The sequence below is a fragment of the Trichoderma harzianum genome (genome assembly GCF_003025095.1).
Source record: "Trichoderma harzianum CBS 226.95 unplaced genomic scaffold M431scaffold_4, whole genome shotgun sequence".
Classification (NCBI taxonomy): domain Eukaryota; kingdom Fungi; phylum Ascomycota; class Sordariomycetes; order Hypocreales; family Hypocreaceae; genus Trichoderma; species Trichoderma harzianum.
In genome coordinates this window covers 1-26,788 of record NW_020209252.1, presented here as the reverse complement: position 1 = coordinate 26,788, position 26,788 = coordinate 1, and the positions used below count along the sequence as shown (strand labels likewise).

Here is a 26,788-nt window from a genome sequence, read left to right as displayed (position 1 = left end):
GGGCAGCTAGGGCCAGTAGCTGTATCCTAGACCACCAAATACTGGGGTGGTTGGAAGCTATCCGTCCTCCCACGCGGAACGTATCAGAGAGCAGCACAGGCACACAATATCTCGAGCGGGATCCAAATGGCTGATAGGTAGGCAAGGTTCTGCTGGGTCGCAGTGCAGAAAGCTTGCCTCCACAGCCACTACTGCTAGCAGCAGTCTATAGCACAACCACTGTAGCTATCCGCACTTCCCTTGGAGAATTCTTAGCCGCCTCCACTGACCACCGTAAGAGCGACATCGGTAGATATACTGGCAGGTATAGGAGGCAATTCATCGGCGATCGTATATATATCATCTCTTCTCCCACCTTGAAGCTTCTGCAACATCCTTCTCCAAATACACAAACATGGTTGCGACACTGAAATCGTCCGCGTCCATGCTCCGGCTGGCGAGCCGAGCCTTTGCGCTCAGACCAACCAGTCGACTGCCATTGGCCGCAGTTAGACAGTTCCATTACGTGCCGCCACGACAGGATAAGCCTGGAAGCCACTCTCGAACAGACTCTGAAGTCGAGATTGAGTATCCTGCCGAGCATGAGCTCCCGAGCAGCAAGCCGGTCTCTGCTGGTGGCCAGTATGTTAAGCCCACGCTTCCCAGCTTCACTCTTGACGGAAAGGTTGGTGTCGTCACAGGTGGTGCAAGAGGATTGGGGCTTGTGATTGGCCAGGGAATGGTCTACTCCGGGGCCGATCTAGCCTTGGTTGATATGAACAGTGAGATTCCAAGTCACTGCTGAGGCATTGTTCCCAGACAGCTAACATAGCAACAGAGGAGGAGGCTGAGAAACAGGCAAAGCTGATTGTAGATGCTTTCGTCAAGGAAAACCCCAATGCCGAACGGTTAGTGCCCAAAGCGGGCTGGTATCTTCAGATGTCGTGTCTAACAGATCTTCAGCATCCCCAAAGTCACGGCACACTACGCCGATGTTGCTGATGCCGACTCTGTCGAACAGTGTATAGCTGAGATTGTCCAGAAGCACGGCAAGATAGACAACTTGGTCACGTCGGCTGGCTTCACTGAAAATTTCGAGGCCGTCAACTACCCAATTGATCGCCTTCGAAAGCTTTGGGCTGTCAACGTAGATGGCACATATCTGTTCGCCACCTCAGTTGCTCGTCATCTGATGGAGAGGAAGAGCCCCGGTAGTATGGTCATGATTGGCAGCATGTCGGGATCCATTGTCAACGTCCCCCAGCCCCAAGCGTGAGTGATGCTGATTCCATCCACCTGCTCGCACAATATAGAACCCCATGAAAAGGGGAGTTAAAAGAGTCTCGATGAGCTAACGATGGAACGAACTAGTCCTTACAACGCTTCCAAGGCAGGGGTTCGCCATCTAGCAGCATCCCTTGCCGTTGAGTGGGCCCATGCTGGCATCCGGGTCAACTGCCTTTCCCCAGGATACATGCTGACAGCGCTGTAAGTTAACTAAACAGGGTTGTCCTTTATTGTGAGACCGGCCAGCTGACTTGGTATTCCATCTAGAACCCAGAAAATCCTGGATGAGAACCCAGATCTGAAGCAGAAATGGGTATCTCTTATTCCCCAAGGCAAGATGGGCCTACCCCAAGATCTCATGGGCCCTGTGGCCTTCCTGCTCTCTGATGCTAGCAGCTATGTAACTGGCGCTGATATTCGAGTTGATGGTGGCTATACCGTTACATAAGTTTGGGATATTTCATTGCTACGGGGACTCAAGCCTAATATACTACACACTAGTCCACCAATATCAATGAGACATGCTTAAACCATATCTACTTTCAAGTAATTCATATTTTTTTTTGTACATATTAAGGCCCAATATCAAACCAGGCGGATTATCGCGTAGGCTAAACCGTAGGCGATACTAGTCCAGCAGATAATCTATATATAAGAATTATCATCATCACTGACCAGGAGAAACCAATTTTCCATGGGCCCTTGAATCATGTTGCCACCCACCAGCCAGAGCAGCCCCCCCTCGGGCTTTGGCATAGCTCTCCATCCTGGCTTCTAGCTCAGGTCTGAAATGGCGGATGAGGCCCTGGATTGGCCATGCAAAGGCTTCGCCGAGCGCTATGGGATGTTAGAAAAACTGAAGATGTGCAATGGAGAAGTCGAAAAGCACTTACCACAAATAGTGTGACCCTCAACCTGCTTTGTCAACTCCTGAAGCATGTCGATTTCCCTCTCCCGTCCCTGGCCCTTTTCGAATCTGCTCATTATCTGTTCCGTCCACTTGCTGCCTTCACGGCATGGTGTGCACTGGCCGCAGCTCTCGTGGCGGTAGAAGTGGCTCAAGCGGCTAATTGCACGCACAACATCCGCACTCTTGTCCATGACAATGACTGCAGCTGTGCCTAGACCTGACTGGCTATCCTTCAAGGCATCGAAATCCATCAATTGGTCGTCACAGACATTCTTGGGCAAAATCGGAGTCGAAGAACCACCAGGAATAACGGCTAGCAGATTATCCCAGCCGCCTCGGACTCCACCGCAGTGTTTGTCAATAAGCTCGCGAAGGGGAATGGACATTTCTTCTTCAACGGTGCAAGGGTTGTTCACATGGCCTGAAATGCAGAACAGCTTAGTCCCCTGGTTGCGCTCGCGGCCAAACCCAGCAAACCAACTTCCTCCACGGCGACAGATTGTCGGCGCAACAGCAACAGTTTCCACGTTGGCAACAGTTGAGGGGCACCCGAAAACACCGACCGCAGCAGGGAAAGGAGGCTTGAGTCGAGGCTTTCCAGGCTTTCCTTCTATAGACTCGATCAGAGACGTCTCCTCTCCACAGACGTAGGCACCAGCACCGCGGTGAATGTAGACATCGAAATCGTATCCGGAACCACACGCATTCTTGCCAATCAGCCCATCTGCATAGGCCTCGTTGATCGCATTTTGGAGAATGGCGGCTTCGTGGTAGAATTCGCCACGGATATAAATGTAGGCGGCGGTGGCGTTCATTGCTCGGCCTGCAACGAGACAACCTTCGACGAGTTTGTGCGGGTCTTTCCTCATGATTTCTCTGTCCTTGCAGGTACCGGGTTCACCCTCGTCAGCATTTACCACGAGATATCGCGGTTTTGTGTCCTTTTCCCAGCCCTTGAAGTTCATGAAGGACTGCCTAGAAGTTAGAAACTCATCAAGGTCGATATCCAGGTCGAAGATCGTGACATACCCACTTGAGACCAGAGGGGAAGCCCGCACCACCTCGTCCGCGCAAACCAGAGGCCTTGACTTCGTTAATAATCCAATCGTCGCCCTTCAAGAGGATCTCCTTTGTCTTGTGCCAATCGCCCATTTTCTTAGCGCTCTGGAGGTTGGCCGGGTATCGCCCATAGAGGTTCTGGAAAATCCGGTCCTGGTCCTTCAGCCCACCATATGTTCGTACAGGGGCGGCATCCTGAACAGTGGCCAGGCCTCTCGTGGCGCCTCGCGAGAGACTGACGGCCTTTCTGGAAGTTGCTCGGGCAGACAGCATGGTGTTGTTGCGATTGATTGGCAGGGTGGCAGAATGACAGGACAAGAGCTGGTGGGAGAGTGCTGGCAAGACTCTGAATTGGAATTGGATTTGATAATGGAGCTTCCTGATTGGCTGCCGAATAGCCTAGTGCCCATACTTGAGAGATTTACAGAGGGACAAAACCATATATAATGCTTAACTTGGGTAAATACACTAAGGAATTAGGAGTTTATTTAATCACATGTAACTATAGAATTATTATTATTTTTTAATAATAATAATAATAATTATACTCTTCTTTCTTATTTAATGCAACACGTAATACATTTCCAAATGATGTGTTTTGAAATTGCCATTGCAAATATAGAATATACTCCAAAATCCAATATTATGTAATATTTATGACTCTTTAAATACATATTTCACTTATGATTTTAGGCCCATGTCATAATCGGTTAGTGCAAATTTGTGATGCTGTGCGTGTAAGTAGAATACAGATAGCTGTGGAGCATCACGCCCCCCAATGCGAGTGACATTGAGCTCGCAGCTTCATTATACGGAGCGCTATTCATGATCCTGCACGCGTCATAGCTTGCACACAATGTTGGAGCCGGGCGGCTTGTTTGAGTTGTTGACCTAAACTATCGATCTCATTAGTGGTCTCTTTTCTGGATTTCAAAATGGATTATTCAAGCACAACTGGTTCCAACACGGCCGCCACGAGGGCGGAACGGTTTGAGGATGAGAAACGTCGAATCATTGACAGCTGCTTCAACAAAAAGGATACAGATGGCTTGCGTAGGGCACAAAAGCTAAAACATGGATTCTTGCCTTGGCTAATCTCTCATCATAGTCCATGAAACTTATATTACCCATATTCGCGTCACCGAGTTCTCCTCACATTCATCGATGCCGCCTCCTCCTGAAGCCCGGGGCCAGAATACGGAGAAGCCTAGGATTATTGTCGTGGCGGTACGAAAGTCCGGAAGAGTTCGAGTCCACAAAGCCAAGGAGAACAATAGTGGATCTTTCTCAATCGGCAAGACATGGAATCTAGACGATCTCTCACACATCGAATCTTATACGGGGCCCAAGGTAAGCCCGAATCTGCGAGAATGGGCTGGAGAGACTGGCTTCCTCGTTACACTGGGGAAGCCTTATTTTTGGCAAGCTCAAACCGAAAAGGAGAAGAAGTTCTTCATCGCAAGTTTGATCAAAATCTATGGCAAATATACAGGAGGTAAACTGCCCGAGCTATCAGGGTTCGACGTGAGGGAATTGGACCAAATTCTAGGGGCAGGCAAACGCCCAACGGGAACTCCGCCTCGGCAGCAAACGATTGATCCGGCAACCAGCCAGCAAACTATCGCCACATCATCAGCCGCCCCCAAAAGTAGTCTTGGAGAAGCCCCACGATATCCCAGGCCCTCCCCTCTTGTCCGGCCTTCGGCAAATGAAAATAGGTCTCCTGCTGGAAGTTTCGACTCTACTGCATCCAGAGAACGATCCGTTCCCCGATGGACGGCCCAAAACAACAAAAGCCAAGACTCTATTGCCAACTCTACTGCAACAAAAGGCGATGACACGTCGAGCATCCCACCGCGTTCGCGCAGCGGCATGAGTGGACCGAGTGGCCTAAGTGGCCTAAGTGGGTTGAGCGAACCTCGAGATGTTCCCGATTCAACTCACGATTCTATACCTGCTTTACCTCGCCCATCACTGGAAAGCAAACTACCACCCGAGAGAAGGCGCCCCCCTATGGATCCTTCAAGACCACAGGATAGGGATTTGGTCCCTGCCCCCTTAATGAGCTCACCAGCTAAAAAGGAGCCGGTGGCACCTCCACCACGGAGTATCGATCGGGTTGCCTCTCCAGCAATTCCATCAGTGTTACAACCAGGGATAGCTTTTGCTGGCAGAACTAGCCAGGACGGAAGCCCACCACGTCTCACGGAGCCTCTGGAGGACGTGGAGAAAAAACCAAGAAGCATCAGTATCAACAGCGACGTGAAAGATTTATCCACAGCTTCGCCGGTGGACACAAATCTATCAGATAAATCAGGAACAAAGGATACGACAACACTTGAAAAGCAGTTAACTTCGCCAGATGAGGAAACCCGTCCTGGTTTAGGCCCTATGATAAAGTCTAAGATATCCAAAGGGGATGTTGCCGGTGCATTTTGGAAAGCTGCATCTGCCGCAAATGCTTTCCGTCCACGACCGGGAGGAGCCGGAGAACGCCTCCGCCAAAACCAAGCCAAATCAAACGAGGGTCCTGATGGCATTACAAGCGTTGTCCCGGCACCGCCTAGACCTGCCTCTCGCGACGCAAACCCTCCCACCATTGAAACCCCAAAGCCGACCGTTAGTGACTTGACAATACCAGAGGTCAAAATATTGGTGGCTGAGTCAAATACCCCTGGAAATGCACCGGCACCAACTAAAGAAGTTAGTGAGCCCGAGAAGGATGTAGCGGCTTCAAAAGAAGCCTCTCGTCGGCCCGTAGTCGTTGGGCAGGATGCTAGGTATCTTCAGAGGTTGGGTGTTGACCCAATTATCCTTGATGATCGCAGTGAAGAATTCGGCAAATGGCTGGATTTCTTCGGTTGGGTTCCTGGTGATCAGATGCACTGCTTAAATATGGAGGATATAGGCAATGACCTGGAGCGAGAATTAAACACAGTCCAAGCGGGGGGGTGGCTAGCACGCTTTCGAGAAGAGGATGAGAGGGTAAATACGATCAAACGTGGAATCGATCTTGCTATGGGTGAATGCGAAGAGCTGGATAATTTACTCACGTTATATTCAGTGGAGCTCTCGGTAGGTTTCCTTTTTCTTTGTTAGAAGGTTATGTTCATCTCCGGACGTCAAGCTGACAACCTCAAGACCCTCTCAGACGACATTGCGTATATTGAAGCTCAAGGCCAAGGCCTCCAGGTACAAACAGCCAACCAAAAATTGCTAAGGAAAGAACTGGAGTCATTGCTGGAAACATGCGCCATAACTTCAACCGATCTCCAGGCACTTCAACAGGCACCCTTGGACAGTCTTCGAGGCTTGGAAGAAGTTGAACTCTCCCTTGTGACTCTATTTAGAGCCATGATAAAGATTGATCCCTCTCTTGGAGGGGACGACACCGGAAAGTCTATAGATACTGCTCTGGACGCTGACAATGCCTTGGGGCTAAACAGCAACTACGGCAAGATGAGAATTGTGCAAGAGAAGAGAGAAATGTACCTGCACGAAAGCAGGCACTTCATGAAACGACTACTGGACTTCATGACCGGCCAGTTTGCCGAAGCTTATGTCGAAACGAAGCGAGCATTGGATGGTGCTCTTTCGAAAAAAGTTGATCCTGCACATCACAGCATTGGAAGAGATCTTCTGTGGAAGTACAGCCCTTTAATGCTCTACGCGAGAGATGCGGATCTAGAAAACTGGAATCGCCTCATGCAAATTTATCAAGACAAGAGCTCTCCCGTGTATAAGCACGAATTTCAGCATGTGATTACTCTTTGGCGTAAAAATGCGAGGAAATTAACAGGAGATGAAGCAGAGGTTATCTTCTCGTCTCAAGTTGAAAAACAGCAGGAGGGTGTGGCTACAGCGGCTAGGAAGTTGACCGTCAAACGTAGCCAAACGTTAGCTAAGGCTCTACGCTCGCCATTGGCAGATGGTGGTACCAGAGCGCACGTTGAAAGGAACACTACGGATAATAGAAGCCTGCCATACGAAATCTTCTCTGAGGCCTTGGAAGATCTTCTGCCTCTGGTTGAGATGGAACAGAATTTTATCATCGATTTCTTCCATGCGACTACACTGGAACAAGCAGATTTCCCAGAGGCAGTTGCAGCATCTCCTCCTCGAGACCGCCGTGGAGGCGATTTGAAACGCCATAGGCTCATGGAACCTGACCGAGAACTTGCTCGCCGTGTTACGCGGTCCATGGAGGCCATTTTCGCATTCCTTGAGGCTGAGTTACGAAGACTGATGGAGTGGGCAATCGCTCAAGATCCGCTGTAAGTTGAATAGCTGTTCAATGCATATTGGATAAAGACTGACTGGTTGGGACTTAGTCAAGGAGTTGGAGTGCTCGCTACACTCGAGAGAAAATTGTCTGAAATGGGGCAATCTAATCAAGATTTCTTGAACGCCCTTCTCCAGAAGCTACATGCATCATTGGAGGGACAATTCAGAAAGTTTGTTGATGAACAGATACGAGCCATCGAGGAAACAAAGGTTAAAATCAAGAAGCGCAAGGGTGTCATATCATTCATACGAATATTTCCCGCTTTCATGGCCGCCGTCGAAAACATGGTCGCTGGGTTGGATCATAACCTAATCTTGCGGCGGACGGTAAATCGGGAGTATGATCGCATTCTGAAGACAATGTTCGAATCACTCATGGTGATTGCGCGTGAGCATCCGGCCGTTGTCGGGGTTGCCGGCGGAGCGGCTGATCCAGAGGACAAGGAGGCGCTGAACTTTCACATTTTACTGATTGAAAACATGAATCACTTCCTCGAAGAGACTGATGCTCGCGGCCTAGAGGTTCTTGAAAACTGGAAAGCACAGGCGAATACCGAATATCATGAGCATATGGCGCTCTATCTAAATGCGGTGATGCGGCGACCCCTGGGGCGACTTCTGGAGCAGATTGAGAATATCGAGGCGCAGCTGCAAACCGGCAAGTCCGCAATGGCAATCGCTCGACAGCCCTCAAACAATAAGACGGCATTCAATAAAGTGCTGGGCTCTTATGATGCGAAGGAAGTACGGAAGGGAATTGAAACTCTACGGAAACGCGTGGAGAAGCATTTCGGCGATGCTGACGATCCAACCCTCAGCCGGGGCCTGGTCGTCAGGGTGCTTCAAGAATGCGAAGAGTTCTACACCGAGGTTGAAGGCAGGATAGGTAGGATTATAACTGATGTCTACGGCGGGGAGGTATTCTTCGAATGGCCTAGGGTAGAGGTGAAGGCTGCCTTCAGGTAATAATACATGTCATATATACCTAGTAATACATAATAATTCAACAACCTGCTGTTCAAGAGTATACACATGTGCGCATCAAGCGCCAAGCAAGAGCCTACGGTTCCGCTTAATGACAAGGTTCAGGCCCTTTTCAAGCTTCTCCGTCTCTCTCTTTGCCGCTGTTAACGCTGCCTCGGCATCCTCAACGCTCATCAGGGGCATATTGCCGATTGAACTGGCCGCCGCGCCTTTACCAATCTCGTCAAGTGACATGCCCGGGGCAGCAAAATCCTGTATCGCTCGAGCGCTTTCTGGTGTACTGTAGATGCCCACTCCGGCGGCAGCATCCGGGCCGTAAAAATACGGCGCGAGAGAATTGAGGCTCGCCGAGTCCCGAGTAGAAGATGCCCCCTTTGGGAATCCCATGCTGGTAGCCCCAAGACTGAGCCGAGGTAGTACATACTGATTGATGTAACTTAAAGCATCCTCTCGTTGAAGCTTGCCAATGGGATCCTGAGATTGTGGCTGCACGGTAGAGGGGAAAATGTTTGGTCGCCCGTTGGGAACCGCTCGGCCCTTAATAAGTGAGAAAGCTCCGCTGCTTGGCTGATGTCTTGGTGCTACGAACGCAGCAGGATTCTCTGCCGTTGCAGCAATTGCAGTTTGGAGGGCCAAAAAGGTATCCTCTTCTTCTGGTGTCAACCCGCGGATGCAGTCTCCGTGAGGGGTGATCAGCATGCGGCTGCCATCAGTATGGAATTGTTTACGGACAGGCCTTCCGGCTCGCAGTGCTGCAAGATCAGCATCTTGCATCTCACCACATCTGCAAGAGCTCTCCTTGCAGTCTCCCCTTTTGCTTAGCTGGTTTAATGAGTTGTGCTCTGGCCTGGATGAATTGCTCGAAACAGGCTTTAACAGCTGCAGTTTATCTGGAGCAGATGTGCAGAGCGACTCTCTAATATCGGCAAAAACGGACGCAGGGCTCGACTGTGGTCTTTCAACAGTTTTGTCTGCAGGTTCAGCTGCTTTGGACAATGAAGGTGTCGGTGACGACACGATTGCCTCGTTTACCTCTTTCGCTGAGTTCCTAGTATCTTGCTTGTCTTTGTTTGTATACCCCCTGCTGTCTGTTTTCAATCTTTCATTGTTGCTATCAACTAATGGCTTTCCATCGTCTTTAGACAGGGGTATCGCTTCGTCCTTCAGCGCTTCTGTGGAAGTGGTCGCAGAAGACATGGCATTAACCTCTTTAGCGGGCTTTTCCTTCTTCTGTTTTTTCTTGCGTCCAATGACAGGAGCATGTTCAGCTTCTTCCGTCTTGGGTGTTTCAGCTAGGGTCTTTGTTTCTTGCTTCAACACATCTTTGCGCTGTTTGCGTTGCTGACTCTTCGTGGTACCTCTGATTGGAGCGGTGCCAACCTTGCTTAGGGGAGGGGATCCAGCTCGAGAAATGGAAACCGAGAACGAGGTAACAGAGGCGGTATCGCTAATCATTTCGCTGGCTGGTGTGCCAGGTCGGTGTGAATGTCCCGGCTTTCCCACTGCAGGTACGTTGGAAATCGGAAGAGGAGACGGTGAAGCTGGGCGAGTCTCCGTCTTGATTGATGAAGGAACCACTCTTAAAGTTTTGGGTATACTTCGCGAGGGCGTGGCCACTCCACTGCTGATTGCAGGAGTAGGCAAGGGGGGAAATCTGGAAGCCTCTGCCAATTCATCTACTTTGGCAGCCTCTTCTTTGGGTTGAGAGATGAAAGTAGCTCCAAAACCAGGAACCATGGGGCCCAGAGATTTGGCGTCGCCGCCTCGTGTAGGCTGAGATTCATCCGCGTTAATGATATCCCCATGATCTTCATGCACAGTTTCGGAAATTTTATCATTTTGCCTCTTCATTGCCGATATAGTTTTCGATATTATGGTTTTAGGAGTAACCAAACCAGTGTTGGTGCTTGTAGTTTCAATTGTCCTCGGCGCGCCTAAAGCAGGGAAATCCTCTTCTTGAAGTATAGATCCTCTAGCAGAAGTAGGCCAAGGTCCGAGCATCGCAATAGGAGAAGAGTCCTTTGCTGCATGAGGTTTGGTGTGGATGTCGACCTCATGGTTGTCGGTACCATCCAACTTTGAAGGTGCCTGAATAGACGAGATTGGGTCATAAATAGAGCCAAAGGTTGAGATGTGAGGCGAGCTTGGAATCAAATTGGAACGCTGTGACTGTCCCTGCATCAGTACGCCTTTAGAAGTCGAGTGATTGAGGGTATCCGGGTTATCCAAGTAAGAAGCCAGACGACGGGACTCCGCGTTGGTGGCTAATGGAGATGATACCAGGGCCGGTAAGGACTCATCTGAGACCAATGCATCCACTGATAACTCTGCCTCGTCCAGTAAATTAAGATCATGGTCTAAAGAACACATTAGCAATGTGCAATACAATGAGGGCTTAATACAAGGGCAGTGACGGGATAGCGGGCTACGGATTGGGGAGTTTTATGACACAAAGGCAAAAGGAGCCATCCTACGACCTCCATCATCGTCTTCCACGGGGAACAACGAGGGGAAGGTAGAGAAGTTCGGTATTATATATTGCGACCCAAGGAGACACCAATGCTGGTGGCTCCGTGCAATCCGTTAACATACAGGAGGACTTGTGTGGAAGACGATGATGGTTTGCCTTACTGGATACTCCTTGCGTCAAACCATAAAACTCGGTCCGTAGGAAGAAAAAGAGAAAATGATGAAACAAGAAAGGAGGACCACCCTCGCCGGCTTTAATGCAATTGACCGAAAGAAAAAGGAGAAAGAAAATGAAGTGCTCCTCCAGCCGTTATCGTGGATACACCCGCTGGAATAAGGGTATGCCTCGCGAATCCATAAAAATAGCCCCCAAACTTCAAATGCAGGTCCTCTTGAGCGCCTCTCTAGTACAGTATAAAAGTGTGCAATGAATATCAACATATCATGCGATACCCTTGGTCATGCTACCATCGGGCATAACTGGAATTATACATCATGTTCGGGACATACCCACCTTGGCTCTGGCCGCTGAAAACTCCCTGATTGACTCCGGTGTTGCTTTGCGATTGGTGCTGCATCCTCGCCTGCAGTATACTCGGGTCCGCAAGATCCACTAGACCACTCCCCCCCGAGGAGGAAGTGTTAGCATGTCTATGCTTCTTCCCCTTCTTCTTCTGCTTCGAGCCAAAGTCTTGGAATGCTCCGGGGTGGTTACCGTAGAGCGATGCCAAAAGGCCAGAAGTAGGAGCTGGGGTAGAGGTTGAGGGTGGTGGATACTGATTAGAAAAAGAAGAGATCATGTACTCACGCTTTCCACCATCATGAGGCTGGTTACCACCGCCTCGGCTCCGACTAATTAAACTCTGTAATAAGTCGCCAGGTGTGTCTTTCGTTGCAGGACCAAATGCCGAGCCGCCAAATCCTTGACCAAAAAGGTTTGGAGGTGTGTTTGTGGACTTGAGGCCTGGCGGCGGCGCTGGCATAGAGCTGCCAAAAAAGTGGCTGCTACCTGAGGATTGCAACGAGTTAGATACCATGGATGATTGTTGGCCCATGATTCTTTGATTCGTGGCAAATTTGAGATTCGTTGCTGCTGGTGGGCTGTCAGCCATAAAGCCGAATCGGGATGATTGACGATTATGACCTTGATTTTGGAACGTAGCCTGGCTAGATAGGCCCGAAGGGACCTGATCGCTGAACCCTGATTGAGGTCGCAAAGACATTAACTGCGGAGGGGCGACTCCTCGACCCATCTGACTTGTACCTGGATTGAAGTTTGAACCACTAAGAGCAGGACCAAAGAGAGTATCGGCATTGCTTCTTTGAATGGGAGGAAATGAGTTGATATGCCGGTGCTCAAACCCCTGCCCATCACCGATCACATCGCGTTCTTCAGGTTCACCACCAAGAGCAAGGCTCCCGCCTGTCTCTGCCTCGCTTTCCGGTTGAATTTGACCTTCAGTTGCGTTCTTCTGGTCACCACCGATCCGTGCATCGTCATCCTCACGCATGGCTTTCCGCTTCTTTCCTCCCCGAATATCGAATAGTGGAGGTTCCAATTCGTTGAATTGCGGAGTAACGAGGCTCGTAAATGTACAACTTTGTAACGCCCGTAGAATTGTCGCCAGTGAGCCCTGTGACGGGGGCAGCTGGGGTTCTTCGGCAGGATCTTGATTTGAGATATTATCATCTTCGGGAGGTTGGGTAGAAGGAGGAGATTCGGTATCTTCCACAGCTTCTTGAGCAACTTCTGTTGTAGTAGGTAATGAGGCTGAAATAGCGGGGCTGGATGGAGCGCCGCTTGTTGCATGGCTACCTCGGCGGCTGCGCTGGGGGTTTCGGGCCCAATTGGCTGAAGAAGGTAAAGCAGAGCCATCCAATCCATAATCCGAACCATCTTTGCTTGAAGAACGCGCCATGGTCTGCGAAATGGCCGTAAGGGTTGGCTGTGAGGCTTGCTGCCGAGGGGTTGTCCGGAAAGAGCTGTTGTTTCCTCCAGGCAGCGGCCGCTGTGTGTGAATGCTATTCATGGATGACAAATCTTGGCGAGTATAGCTGTCCTCCTCATCGCCCTGTTCATGTAAGAACATGCAACCAGGGTTGTTGCATTTCTCGTTCTTGAGCCATGCCGAACAGTATTTCGTCGTTCCATATTGAGCTTTTAGTATTCGGTCGCCGTTTTGTGACCCATGGACAGCTTGGATACACCTTGTTGCTTCATCGGGTTTTTCAAAAGTAACGTAGATGCCTAACGAGTGGTGTTGACCATCCGAACTTTTTCGATTACTAATCGAAATCTTTTGAATAACGCCGTACTGCCCAAAAAACTCGGGCTTCCGAAGCGTCTTAAGGAGTTCGTCTTCACGGACGGTAGGTGCCAGACCTGTAATGTAAACGAGATTCTTCTGCACAACACGTACTCCGATGAGATTTTTGCGATTCTCTTTCTCAGCTTCGCGTTTCTGAACCTCCTTCTGGCGCTGTTCCTGAGCTCGCTTGCGTTGATTTTTTTGTATATTTGCACGGAACTCGGCAACCCTAAAAAAAAGTCAGCTCGAGAAATCTTGATAAGAAAGATATAGAGCTTACTCCTCTTGTGTCACGACTTTCCACTGGATGGTCTTCTCGTCGTAAGGTCGTCGACATGCCGGACATAGACCATTCATATTATTTTTTATATTATTGAAGCAAAATTGGCAGACCTAAAAACGTTGTGTTAGAAGTCTTTGCTCTTTTGTTTATGGGATCAAAGAGATAGCTACCTGGTAGCCGCAAGGACAAGGGCGGAAGTTCCGGTCGGATAAATCGAACTCTTCGATGCAAAGAGGGCTGTGACGGCATTAGAGAGTGGCTTCTTCTCAATGAGTATCCTCCTCCACGTTCACTTACCAGACATCTTCGTCTTCCTCTATGAAAGAGTCTTGCGGCGCCATGCTTATGGTAGAGGTATGTTTGCTATCGTTAGATATGGGAAATAAGAAGAAGAAAAAATCGTGGTTGTGCTGGCCAAGTGGTTGATAGCTAACTGATGATGTTTGTTCAGAGCGTGGTGTGTGGGACGAGCCAGCCGTTTGGTCCCAAATCTGGCGGGCTCCACAATCACGTGATTCTAGCCTCACTTATTGCGAGGAACAGGTATAAAATCATGACTTGCCAGGATAATTATTATAGTGCTACCTGGTAAAAAGTGCGAGAAGATGGGAAAAGGGTAGGTGGGTTTTCCTCTTATTAACTTGAAGTTATTGCTTTTGCCAGGTACCTGGAGCTTCAGACAGTAGTAGGCACTCACTGTACAGTTACCTAAGTATGCAGCTTAAAAGCCACCTTACAGTCGTACCCAGTACTTTATTTTGTGATTATCAGATGTACAGTAGGGCAATCTAAGATATACTGTAGGTGAATGCACTGGGGCCTACTTGGCTACCAGACGCATCATGCTGAGCTGTACAGTGCGAGCTGTGACACACCATCATCTCTTACGGCAAATCACCGGAGACTCAAACCGAGTTCATGGATCTGAGCTAATTGCTTCATGGAACAATTCGGCTCCCCCACCAGTTCAACCAAGTCTCGCAGCCATTGCATCCCGGCAGACAATTCGCTATGGCAAGCAAGGTCCCATGGAGAGCGACTTTGAGCTCAACTCTTGAGCCTGCAAAGGCCTTGACGCGAGCTCGCGCTGGACAAATCACCAGAGCGATATCAATCTCCTCTCCTCGAATGGTCGCAATGCCCCAGGAGTCCCATAACATGAGAGAAGCCCCGAGAGACGCAATTGGAACCCTCAAAGCGCCCATCGTCAATCCGACAGCCAAATACCAAAGCAAGGCAGACAATCTTCATCGATATGGAACCTGGTTAATGGGATGCCTCCCAAAGTACATCCAGCAATTCTCTGTCTGGAAAGACGAACTCACCATTTACATTTCGCCATCTGGGGTTATCCCGGTCTTTTCTTTCCTAAAGTGTTTGTATACCACTTTCTGCTGCTTTGGCAAAGTCTAACCTTGCATGCCTCTAGATAATACGGCTGCAGAATTTACTCAAGTTAGTACTGTTACTGCATGCGACTACCCTACCCGCAGTAATCGATTCGAGGTTGTTTACAACTTGCTCTCCGTTCGATACAACTCTCGCATCCGAGTCAAAACTTACGCCGACGAGTCATCCCCTGTGCCAAGCATCACCAGCCTATTCGGCGGCGCCAACTGGTATGAACGTGAAGTCTACGATCTATACGGCGTCTTCTTTACGGGCCACCCTGATCTGAGACGTATCATGACGGACTATGGATTCGAGGGCCACCCTCTACGAAAAGACTTCCCACTTACGGGATACACCGAGATTCGCTATGACGAGGAGAAGAAACGAATTGTCACCGAGCCACTAGAACTTACCCAAGCTTTCCGAAACTTTGAAGGAGGATCCAGCGCTTGGGAACAAGTTGGGTCGGGCGAAGATCGCAAACCTGAGACCTTCAAACTGCCTGCTGCTAAGCCAGAGGAAAAGAAGTAGACACGTTACTTGGAGAGCCACTAAAACAGACACTCATATGTATCATATGGCTAAAATACTTTTTTGGAATTTATTTTTCCCCGACCTGATACTGTGAAACATGAAATTCCTAATTTCCCAGTTCATTGGTGTATAAGTCCATTACTTGAGATCCATGAATAGTTTTTAATATGGGCTACAGCTCTTATCATGGCCTACATGTACAGCATCATCCTTCGCCGCAGTGAGGGAAGTTGAGCCTTGAGGAAATCATTGGGTGGCCGTTGTAATATAAGAAATGTTTAACATCGCAAAATAGGGCGAGTGCCTACACGACTACACAACTATGCTATGCTCATAAATTCCAAATGTTGCTGAATGGCTTATCAATGCAAGGGTGCTTCATCTCGTAGTTCCACATTAATATCATCAGAGTGTTTAACAGTCGCGACTTCTAGTCGTTTAATCTATATCCCACAAGAAATGGCCATGGCACCGCTGTCTCAACCCTGCACGCTCCCCATCAACTCCCAATGAAGGAGAACCAAGACGCAACCAAGCTCCTAAAACGCCGTTGTATACTAGATTTCCGCCACCCTCAATCCCACCTCTTCTCTCAAAACAAGACCTACCCGCGGTCGCGCCACAACACGCGCTGAAAATGTTACAAAAAGTGATGACTACCCGTGAAGCTGAGTAGATGGGCAATCCTGTGGCTAAGCATCACCACACGCCATCCTGGCCAGTGTGTCGATCTGAGACATCGTTCTGATACCGATAATAATCCTTCACCTCCTGGCTATAGCCACCAGAATCGTCATCGCCGTAACCACCATGGCTATCGCGTGTGTGATCATCTTCATATATCTGAGCATCATCCACATACTCGACGGGTTTATCGGAACTGGAATCAGCGTATTGCACTGCCGTCTGAAAGAACTTAGTATGCTTCAAATTTATAGAAAAGGGGGTAACTTACACGATGGTAATTGAAATCGTACTGCTCAAGACTCTGATGTTGGTCTTGTTCATCTGCCTCATCCTGTGCATCACGCTGAGCCATGTAGTCTTGTTCTTCCTGCTTACGGCGTGCCTCTTCTTCTAGTCGCTTTTGTTGGGGTGAAACTGGAACATTCATCTGGGGATGCATAGCTTGAACAATCGCCAAATAGCTATACATAAAGTTGCTCAGAAGCACCTGGCTGTGGAGGGACCGACGAGGGTTTGCTAATTTGATGTGTGCCATTCGATAGATTGCGCGCTCCTCCAGAAGTGGAAAGCGGCTCCAGTTGTAGTCAACATCTGGTTGCAAAGGCTTGTAAGGCACAATGTCTTCTGGAACTTGCAACAGCTGCTGAGATTTTTTGTTCTTTTCTTTCTCTTCTCTTTTCTTGCCACCGCCAAAAATGGAAGAGAACAAACTTCCATCCTTTTCCTTCTTTGAGTCACTTTTGCGATGGCTCTCTTTCTTTCGCTCGTCCGAAAGCTTATTGTCGATGCTTTCCCGGTCAAGGACTAGGCTTTCGCGACCCTTTGTAGCAGTCTTTTCAATTGAAGTTTGGATCACATCCAATCGCACATTATCTTGGGCTTTTTCGGATGCGGATTTATGCTTGGATTTCCTGCTCTCATCTTTCTTTTTGTCCCTATCGTCTGCAACACCTTTGAGCCACTTCCACGCAGAGCCAGACCTCGTGGAATTATGAGAGTCCTCATCCTTATCCCTTTTCGACTTTTTGTCCGATTTTTTATCGTCTCGCGTATGCGCCGGGGTAACGGTTGAGGTATCAGAGCGAATAGCGTTACCATTTGAAGCGCCGGATTGGACCGGACTCGCAACAGCAGCTGTACTGGTTTGCGCCGCGCTGGGAATTGGCGATTTCGCAGAGCTAGGCGAGCTGTTATCCTCGAAATTCGCATTGCCCGATAAGGAGTGGTAATTCGAGTGGCTCAGTGTATCGTCGCCAATATTATCCGTCGCAGACTCCAATCCGGCCTCTTCTGTCACGGTAATGGCCTGAGATGAAGAACGCTGTGGGAATTTTTCCGGATATCGATTGTCTTGCGAAGCGCTTGCTTCATCTGGGTTGGAGGTATTATTGTTGGATGTAGTAGATTGAGCAGAAGGTAGTCGACCAGAGAACTGTGACGGCCTTGAGGAAGAGGAAGTGTCGAAATCTGTTGACGTTGCGGTCGGTTCTTGTGAAAATCTATCTTGTCTTCGATCTGGCCGGGTAGGCCTTGAGAAATTCTCAGAAGTAGGTTCTGACTGCACTTTAATCAGCGGATATCCCCGAGGAATATCTTCGGCCGCCGGAATAGGTGGCTCTATAGATTCGCCGCTTTGCTGGCGTTGTGCCATCCGCTTCGAAAACGATGTCTTGTCCCCAAATCGCAAGCTCCCTCCTTTGCGATAGGTTGTCCGAGTTGATCTCCGTAATCCGCTACTGGGTGCAACAGGGAGGATAGGCATGTCATCCATCCCAGTCTCTAAACTGCCTGAATAGTTATGGGACTCTTGAGCAAGCCTCTGAACTGCTTTTGAGGGGTCTTTTACTAGCTCATCTAGACTCAGTTCTCGGTCTTGTTGATTACCCTTGAAACCATGTCTCTCTGATCTGTCTATCCCACCAGCGAATCCTTCAGGGGCTCGTTCTTCTGAGTTGTCAATCTGGCGTGAGAGTAAGGACTTCTTTCTCCTTAACGAAGAAGCGTTTATAGGATCCGATTCATTGCCATATTTTTCATCCGAGACGGAAAGAAATGAATCCCCGGATCTCCTCCGTATTGACTGAAGGCGGCTTGCTAGAAAGGTCTTGAACTCGGTTGGAGCAAGCTCCGGGTGTACCCTGGCTGGCACCCAAAGCAATCTCGATGGGTCGTTTTCATCGTCGTCTCCTCTCGGCGCCACAGCCGGCATAGCTGCTAATGACATTGGCGGTATATCTGGATCAATACTGTTGCCCACATCCATAGATAAACGCCTCAGCGCTTGCAAATTGCTCAACTCCTGGGCGATATCATTCGGGTTATCTATATTGGTCAGGGGAAATTGCTGCCCGGGTGTTTGTGTATGAACTTCGCGCAGAGATAGGGTGGGAGATGTCACGGGCATTGTGTGTTGGTCCATTTGATCGCCCCAATGATTGTTTCCTATGGCGAGTCGTATCGGCGAAGTTTTCGAACTACCATTATCATTATGAGTTATAGCTTGTGTGGGCTGATCCGACGCTGGTTGAAGAAAGAGATTTGGCGATTTGTTCGAGTGCGAAGGCCTTTCAAGGCGTTGATGTTGTGGTTGGGGTCCTCCTTCTTGATATGCAGGGCCGGGAAGGAAACTCAGCGGGCGACTTGTCTCGGTACTTGAGTCTTCATCTTCATCATATAGATTGCCGATTGCCTCCGTTACGTGATGACTGGGATCCGAAATTGAGAGTTGGCTCGAGTGGCCACGTCGTGTGGAAAGGGTGCCGGCAACTTCGCCATGAGGTCGAGATGATGTCTATTCGCCGATTTCATTAGCGACGGCTGAAGAATCGAGATCGCTACTACTCTGGTTTTATTGGATCGATTCTAGCCACGGGTACGCTACCGACATGTTCCGTTCTACATTTGAACTCCAGCTCGGTAGCGTCTTCTGCGTTCTGGCACGAAATACACTAGAGAACATACCATCATCGAGGGTGACGTGAGGGCCGTAGGGAGGCGGGACCCCCGGGCAAAAGCCGGTACAGCTATATTATCTGGTTCTAGATAGCAACTTTCGGAGTCTTGGGTTTGGGTTGGTCACGGCAGCCAGATGAGCGAGTAACAAGTTGCAGATTAACCAGCAACAGATGGTGGGCTAAGTAAACACCTCCTGAGCGGGATGTCGTCACGATGTCTACCGCCACATGAGGGCGCCGTATAGAAGATCTCCAGCGTAAAATCAGGGTTTGGTCGAGCGGATGACAAGAAAGGAGGCCGTTATTCATTAGACATGAACGCGAGTATCTTAAAACGTTATTTCTTTAGACAACCAGAACATGAGACATAGGTAGGTCGGCGATATGAAGCACATGACAGTTATCGCATCCCTACCTAGAGTCTACTAGGATAGTCCTAAAATGCATGAACGAAATGAAATTTGATTTGTAGCCATTTACAACTGTATACTTAAAGCTATTAAATAAAAGCAAAATTAATAATATTTACATTTATATATTACTATTATATATATTAATAGCGAAAATAATATATAAGTCTATTGTTTTATTTTTTTAAATTGTTTATTTAAGTAATTAATTATTTGATTATTTAATGATTTAATTATTCTTATATTTACTAATATTAATAATATTAACATTAATATATAAATATATACATCTAAATTATTTTAAATAAAACAAAAGATATACATACTAGTTGTACTCCGTATTTATTGACTATGTCTAAAAATAGTCATAATAGTCACACTGCTTCCAGCTGCTTCGGTATCCTAGGACGGTTCTAAGACAATTTATCAGTTTGCGACCGAAGTACACTGCTTTACGGCGCTCACCATAAAAAATCCAGACACCTCCTTTAAGATGTCCCATGTTCAGAATTGGACGTCTCTTCGTGTTATCGACCCGTCTTCTCCCCCTGTCTTCCAAACACCGATCAAACGCATTCATCAGACGGATGATGTGCGCAGATTCCTTGTCAGCGAAGCCTATCGCGATATCGGCATATTTATTCTCCAGCTCAATCACGCCCTTTGCCCTCGACAACCAAATGGCGATTCAGTTCCGTCTGTATTTCCCTTGAGTTCTAGATCTACCACGACGGCCTCTATCCAATCGTGTCAAGCGCTACTATCTCGCATCCACAAGCTCATAGGCAACGCACCACCAGATCCTGGGTCTCAAAGATTTGGAAACGTGAGCTTCCGTAAATGGTTTCAGCTATTGAATAACGAACTGGACGATTTTCTCGATCATGGGTTGCTCGGAGAAACTCTACGAATAGGCAATGGGCATGCCAAAAACGAAGTAGCAAGCTACTTACTCGGAGCGTTTGGCAGCCCACAGCGCCTAGACTATGGGACCGGTCATGAGCTCAACTTTATTGCTTTCATTGGCTGTCTATGGAAGCTAGGGCATTTTAAGGACGGCATACAAGGTGGTGATATTGAGAGGGAGATTGTGCTCTTGGTCATCAAACCGTAAGTAACAAGAACATGAGGTACTCGCATAAACTCACTACGTTAGGTATCTCGACATTGTAAGGCAGCTCATAACGACATACACTCTTGAGCCAGCAGGATCCCATGGTGTATGGGGTCTAGATGACCATTCGTTTATTCCATATATTTTCGGATCTGCGCAGCTTACTCGCCCAATTAGCAGCGAGCTTGATCCGATGCCCATTGAAGGCTCTGTACGGGGCGCACCAAAACCAAGCGATGTTACCAACCCAGGCATTGTTGAAGACTTGAGGCAAACCAATATGTACTTCTCAGCCGTTGCGTTCATCAATGACGTAAAAAAGGGGCCATTCTGGGAGCACAGTCCCATGCTATTTGATATTTCCGGCATAAAAGACGGATGGGGGAAAATTAATAAAGGTATGATCAAGATGTTCAATGCTGAGGTTTTGTCAAAATTCCCAGTCATTCAGCATTTCCCATTCGGTTCGCTTTTCGCCTGGGATGAGAATAGGCAGGCTCTGGACCAAGATCTTCGCAGAGACAACAGGACCACATAATCAACTGAACTGAATGCTTGCCTACCGATCTACTATACGAAAGGGGTACATCGTCGCAACAGACATTACTCGCCGAAAGAGGCGTGTTACAAATAATGGCGAATCAAGCTAATGAAGCAAGAAGAAGAAGAAGAAGAAGAGCCATATTGTGGCAATAGTGAGACGCCTAATATACTCATGAGCGTCTGTAATCAACTCGTGTTTGCTGAAGCAGGGCGAATGCATACTGGGTCTATCCCTATCATCATCTACCGATGCATTGTTATAGTCTTGTGGCGGCAATCGTCAACTGAAGAAATCCGTTATCTTCTTGACGCCTGGGGGGCCTGGCTTAACCTGTCTCCTTTTTGACGTAGGGCTAGAAACGTCGGAGATCTTGTGCTTTTTGTTGGTCTCTGCTCTTTCAACAGGACTGAGCTTGGCATTGGTAATACTGGTATCTTGATTACCCTCGTTTTCATGCTTACCCATCCCAGTCGGTTTTTTTGGCTCCGAATTTTGAGAGGTGCTGGAGAAAAACCGGGCTATATCACGCCCATTGCCTTTGTCACTCAATGGTAAGATGAAGGATGGCGAGCTACGACCAACTTTTCCAACGTCCTTACATACTGGGTATACCTCTAGGTCTCCTTCGTAGGGCTTTAGTAGGGACTGTAGATCATGGGTCCATCTAGTTTGCTGTGGATGTAGCCACTGTCGAAAGTCCTTGGAGTCAGCATCAAAGATAACCGGCATGCGGTTGTGCAGAAATCGGAGCTGTTGGTTTGAACTGGTTGTGATGATCGAATACGTATAACGTTTGTCTCCAGTGTCTTCGACAATAGAGTAAGGTCAGTAGTTAGCTGGCAAGTTCTCGCAAACATGCAGGCTCATACCTTCGTGCTTAATAGCGTCCCAGAGGCCAGCAAAGCACATTAAGCGGCCATCTCTGCGCTTTACAAAATGCGGGACTTTCTCCTTGGGGCTCACATGAAGCCACTCGAAGAACCCCTGAGCTACAACGACACATCTTTTACGGGTTTTCATTGACTGCCACATGCCACCGGGTGTCCTCAGAGAATCATCTCTGCAGTTGATGGCCTTTGGGGTCGGGGCAGTATTCTTACTTGACCATGAAGGTACAATTCCCCAGTTCATTGATTGAAGTTTGAACTCGACTTCCTCGCCACCATGCTCCTGCGGGTCCTTTTTCGTTTGGTGGGGTTCGCAGTCTGGGGTACTCGTATGAGAGTCATTGGGTGTTGGCTGTGTGCCGCGGTGATGTGTACCGGCCGTACAAACAACGCCATTAGAACCAGGAGCAAAGTTGTACGATTGATGGGGAGCCTCAGAGCCCTCGTCATCAGGAGCATCCGCTATTGGAACGCCATCATCTTCCAGCATCTGGCGAATTAAAGACGGAGACTAAGCCATTAGCGATGTTCTATTTAGCATAGCATGTAGAAAGACTTTACTCCTGGTGCTATTAACTTACAATTGCCAACGAGTATCGACCACACATGGAGAAGGTTTAAAGTGCTACGAGATAGTGAAATAGGGATGGATTAAAAAGTATTACCTTTAGATTAGAAGGTATTACCTAGGTAGCTAGGCAGGGGACCTGTGGCTATATAGCCTACCTATTGGCTTTTCTTTTAGTTAGTAACTTAAAGTCTTTGCCTCTAAGTTAAGTCTAAAACCCTTAAAATACCCTAAAATATAATATATAACTTTTACTAATTTTAATTTTTATATAATATATATATATATATATATATAAATAATAATAATAATATTAAAATAATAAATAAATTTCCTATTATTTTTAAAATTATAATTATTATTTTAAAAATTTTATAATTAATTTTTAAAACTTTAAAAAATATATTTTATATATATTATTATTATATATTTTAAATTAAGTTTTTTAAATTATATAATAATTTTATTTTTACTTTAATAAAGTTAAATTAAATTTTTAATATTATTAAGTAATTAAAAATTTTATTAAATAATAAAAATAATATTTTAATTATATAAAGATTATATTTATTATTAAAAAAGTTAATAAAGTTATAATAGTTAAGTTAAAGAAAATTTATATTTTAGTTTTTAATTTTAATTATATATATAATATAATTATAATAAAATCTCTCCTAAGTACAGAGGATAAACTACCTAAAAGAAACTAATTATAAAAGAACCTTTATATATACCTTTAATAAGCTACTTTATTAGCTTTTTTAATAATTTTTTTAATACCTTTACTTAGCTTAGGGTTTTTAATACTCTTTAATGAATTTAGCTTATACTTTACTTTACTTAACTTAAGTTTTTCCTTTTTTAAAACTTTTAATTATAGGTTTATAATTTTATTAATTATAGATTTAATTATTTATTTAGCTATTTTACTATTATAATTAAGTTATAGCTATTACTTTTTATAAAGGTTATTTTTTAATTAAGAAAAAGTAATTAAGGTATATTATTTTATTATATAGTTTTTTAAAAGTATTATATATATAATTTATTTTTAAGAATTATTACTACCTTTTATAACCTAACGAAAGGATATTTATTTAATTTAGTTAAATTATTAAATTATAAGTTATAGGGCTTAAAGTTAATTATATTATACTTAAACTTTATTATTTAAGCTATTTTATATACTTTAAGTTTAGTTTTAAACTTTAATATAATAATTATATTTTATAACTTAAATTTTTAAAGTTTAACTTAGTTAGCTATAATTAATTAAGTTAATCTATAGATTAATTTTAGATTTTGAACTAAAGGCTAAGGTATAGCTTTTTTTTAACCTAGTTATTATAGCTTTATTAACTCTTTTAATAATAAATATAACCTTTATAATAAAATAAAGATTTTATAATTAAAAATAAATTTATTATTATTAATAATAATTTTTTATAATAATAAAATTTTATTACTAAGGATTTATATAAAAATTAATAATAATAATAATATTATTATTATTATTACCTTAAATATTTATATAAATATAATTATTTTTAATTCCCTTATATATTTTTTATATAAAAATATTAAAAGTTAAGTTAGTAAAAAAAAGTAAAAAAGAATAAAGGATAATTATAAAGTAATTATATAATAAATATATAAGTATATAATAGTAAAATAATTATATTTATCTTTACCTTTCTTAATTCTTTTTTAAAATTATAAATCTTTAATAATATTATTACTAAGCTAAAGGTTTTATAACTTTTAGCTTATATTTTTATAATATAATTAATATATAGTTACTATATTATTATATTTTTTATAAATAGGCTTTAATATATTACTTTTTTTTCTAAAGTATTACCTTAGTACTTTTAATTATACTTCTTCTTTAACTTTATAATTAGCTTTTTTTATTAAAAATATTAACTATATTGAACCCTTAGTATAATTAAAGCTTTATATTTATTTTATTTTTATTATAAATAAGTTACTATTCTAAGTTTTTTTATTATATTTTTAAAAATAAATATAAATAAAAAATTAAATATAATAATAATTTTATAATATTTTTTTATTACTTTTATAACCTAAAGTTTTTAATATTTTTTTATAAAGAATAAAGTAATAAAAAAGTATATAACTTAAAGGGTTTTTTATATAATTATAATATAAAATTATTAATATTATTTTTAATTACCTTTACTTTTATTAATAAAATTTAATATTATATTAATATATTTACTAAATATTATTATAAAGGTAAACTTTTTAAAGATTATTAAATAAGGGTTTTTTTTTATAATAGTATAATAAACTAAGTCTTATAAATTAGCTATTTCTAAAGAATAAACTTTAGAGTAGTTCTATAGTTTATATTAGTAAAGTAATTAAATTAGTAAATAAATAATTTTATTATTAATTAATAAAGTAAAGTATTTAAATATTTAATTTAATTATTATTATATTAATAATAACTAGTTATTTAAGTATTTTAATAAGTAATATAAAATAAATTTATATATTTAATTAACCTAGCTTAAATTAATAAATAATTGATTAATTTATTATTAAATTAAAAATTTATATTTTAATCTTTCCTTAATTAATTAAAAAATTAAAGTTAATTTAGTTTAAGCTAATTTATTAATTTATTATTATAACCTTAAGAGCTAGGTTATAATATAATATTTATTTTTTATTAATTTTATCCTTAAAACTTTACTAAATTTAATATAAGTAATTACTTTCTTTTATTTTTATTAATATTTTTATTTTCTTTTATATATATATATTTTTATTAATTATTATATTAAGTATTTATAAAAAACCTTATTTTAAAATAAAATATTATAATATTTTTTTAAAAATTATTTTATTTTATTTTAGTAAAATAAAAAATTATATATATTATTTTAATAAAAAAAAGCAAAATTTCCTAAAATATTAAATATTTAAGGAAGACTTTACTTATTATATTAAATATATAAAGGATAATAAATCTTTATATAATATATATTTATTATTATTAACTTAGTTTTAAAAAATTACTTTATTTTATATTTAATATAAAATTATTTTTAAAAAAACTAAAGAAAAATATAAAATTATTAATATAAAAATTAAATATTTTTATAAATAAAAATATCTTTAGTTAAAAAAAATAACTTATATAATTATATAAAGTATTAATAATTTAAAAAAGTTAAATAAAATTAAATATAAAAAAAGTAAAGGTTATTTATTAATTTATAATATTATTACTTAATTTAATAAATTTTATAATTATAAATTTTATAATTAATATTATTAATTAAAATATTTTTAATTTTTTTTATTAAACTTAAATTTTAGTAAAAGTTATTTATAAAGTTTTTTAAATATTTAAAGTTTTTAATAATTTACTATAAGTTTTTTATTTTATTATAACTTTTTTATTTTACTAAGTATTTAATTTATTAAGTATTTTTATTAAATTTTATTATTTTAAGTTTTTTAACTTTATCTTTAAGTTTTTTACCTTAAATAATAATTTTATTTTATATAATTTTATTTATTTTTTTATTTACTAAAGTTTTTTTTAATAGTAAAATATAAAAATTTAAATATATAATTTTTTTTTATTTCCTTAAGGTAAATAAAAAATTTATTTTATAATTAATAAATTTAATTTTCTATATAACTTTATAAAGTTTAAGTTTTTTAAAATTAAATTTATTACTTAATTTATTTAATTTAATATTTAGCTATTTATTATTTTATAAATATTAAAGTAAGTAAATTATATTTTCCTTTTTAAAAATTAATTTTTAATTTTTTTATATTTATAAATTTAATTATTTATTTTTTAATAAATTTAAATTATATTTATAATTTTTAATATAATTTTTTAAGTTTATTAATTATAATAATAAATTTATTAATAATTTCTTTTTTAATAAATAATTAATGTAAATTTAATTTAAATATATAGTTTATATAAAATAATAAATAATTTATAAATTCTACTAGTATACTATTATAAAATACTTAAGTAATTAATAAATATTTTACTTAATTATTTTAGTTAAAGTTAATATAATATTATAAATATATTTTAATAATTTAGTTAATTTATTTTATTTATTTATTTATTTA

At 42.6% G+C, this 26,788-nt stretch overlaps 8 protein-coding genes across 8 annotated transcripts; 4 read left to right on the top strand and 4 right to left on the bottom strand.

The window, feature by feature from the left end:
• Positions 1 to 424: 424 nt before the first annotated feature.
• Positions 425 to 1,714, top strand: M431DRAFT_492667 (hypothetical protein; the record flags this gene model as incomplete). Its single annotated transcript, XM_024917028.1, has 5 exons — positions 425 to 761; positions 818 to 887; positions 943 to 1,251; positions 1,351 to 1,467; positions 1,534 to 1,714. 5 exons carry the CDS (start codon positions 425 to 427, stop codon positions 1,712 to 1,714), a joined length of 1,014 nt encoding a protein of 337 aa, XP_024775884.1.
• Positions 1,715 to 1,933: 219 nt separating this feature from the next.
• Positions 1,934 to 3,508, bottom strand: M431DRAFT_81906 (hypothetical protein; the record flags this gene model as incomplete). The annotated part of the gene is made up of 3 exons (XM_024923095.1): positions 1,934 to 2,103; positions 2,160 to 3,147; positions 3,206 to 3,508. The coding sequence occupies 3 exons, from the start codon at positions 3,506 to 3,508 to the stop codon at positions 1,934 to 1,936; spliced, it is 1,461 nt and encodes a 486-aa protein (XP_024775883.1).
• Positions 3,509 to 4,170: 662 nt separating this feature from the next.
• Positions 4,171 to 8,485, top strand: M431DRAFT_492665 (hypothetical protein; the record flags this gene model as incomplete). Its single annotated transcript, XM_024917027.1, has 4 exons — positions 4,171 to 4,288; positions 4,344 to 6,310; positions 6,377 to 7,509; positions 7,567 to 8,485. The coding sequence occupies 4 exons, from the start codon at positions 4,171 to 4,173 to the stop codon at positions 8,483 to 8,485; spliced, it is 4,137 nt and encodes a 1,378-aa protein (XP_024775882.1).
• A 75-nt stretch (positions 8,486 to 8,560) lies between these two features.
• On the bottom strand, positions 8,561 to 13,905 carry M431DRAFT_81915 (hypothetical protein; the record flags this gene model as incomplete). The annotated part of the gene is made up of 6 exons (XM_024923098.1): positions 8,561 to 10,860; positions 11,487 to 11,720; positions 11,781 to 13,510; positions 13,562 to 13,674; positions 13,735 to 13,801; positions 13,862 to 13,905. The coding sequence occupies 6 exons, from the start codon at positions 13,903 to 13,905 to the stop codon at positions 8,561 to 8,563; spliced, it is 4,488 nt and encodes a 1,495-aa protein (XP_024775881.1).
• Positions 13,906 to 14,575: 670 nt separating this feature from the next.
• On the top strand, positions 14,576 to 15,487 carry M431DRAFT_3408 (hypothetical protein; the record flags this gene model as incomplete). Its single annotated transcript, XM_024914417.1, has 2 exons — positions 14,576 to 14,939; positions 14,994 to 15,487. 2 exons carry the CDS (start codon positions 14,576 to 14,578, stop codon positions 15,485 to 15,487), a joined length of 858 nt encoding a protein of 285 aa, XP_024775880.1.
• Positions 15,488 to 16,189: 702 nt separating this feature from the next.
• M431DRAFT_479924 (hypothetical protein) lies at positions 16,190 to 19,144 on the bottom strand (the record flags this gene model as incomplete). The annotated part of the gene is made up of 3 exons (XM_024915818.1): positions 16,190 to 16,396; positions 16,446 to 18,968; positions 19,139 to 19,144. 3 exons carry the CDS (start codon positions 19,142 to 19,144, stop codon positions 16,190 to 16,192), a joined length of 2,736 nt encoding a protein of 911 aa, XP_024775879.1.
• An 890-nt stretch (positions 19,145 to 20,034) lies between these two features.
• M431DRAFT_479923 (hypothetical protein) lies at positions 20,035 to 21,193 on the top strand (the record flags this gene model as incomplete). The annotated part of the gene is made up of 2 exons (XM_024915817.1): positions 20,035 to 20,651; positions 20,698 to 21,193. The coding sequence occupies 2 exons, from the start codon at positions 20,035 to 20,037 to the stop codon at positions 21,191 to 21,193; spliced, it is 1,113 nt and encodes a 370-aa protein (XP_024775878.1).
• Positions 21,194 to 21,478: 285 nt separating this feature from the next.
• On the bottom strand, positions 21,479 to 22,694 carry M431DRAFT_3405 (hypothetical protein; the record flags this gene model as incomplete). Its single annotated transcript, XM_024914415.1, has 3 exons — positions 21,479 to 22,005; positions 22,069 to 22,597; positions 22,668 to 22,694. 3 exons carry the CDS (start codon positions 22,692 to 22,694, stop codon positions 21,479 to 21,481), a joined length of 1,083 nt encoding a protein of 360 aa, XP_024775877.1.
• Between the last annotated feature and the right edge of the window lie 4,094 nt (positions 22,695 to 26,788).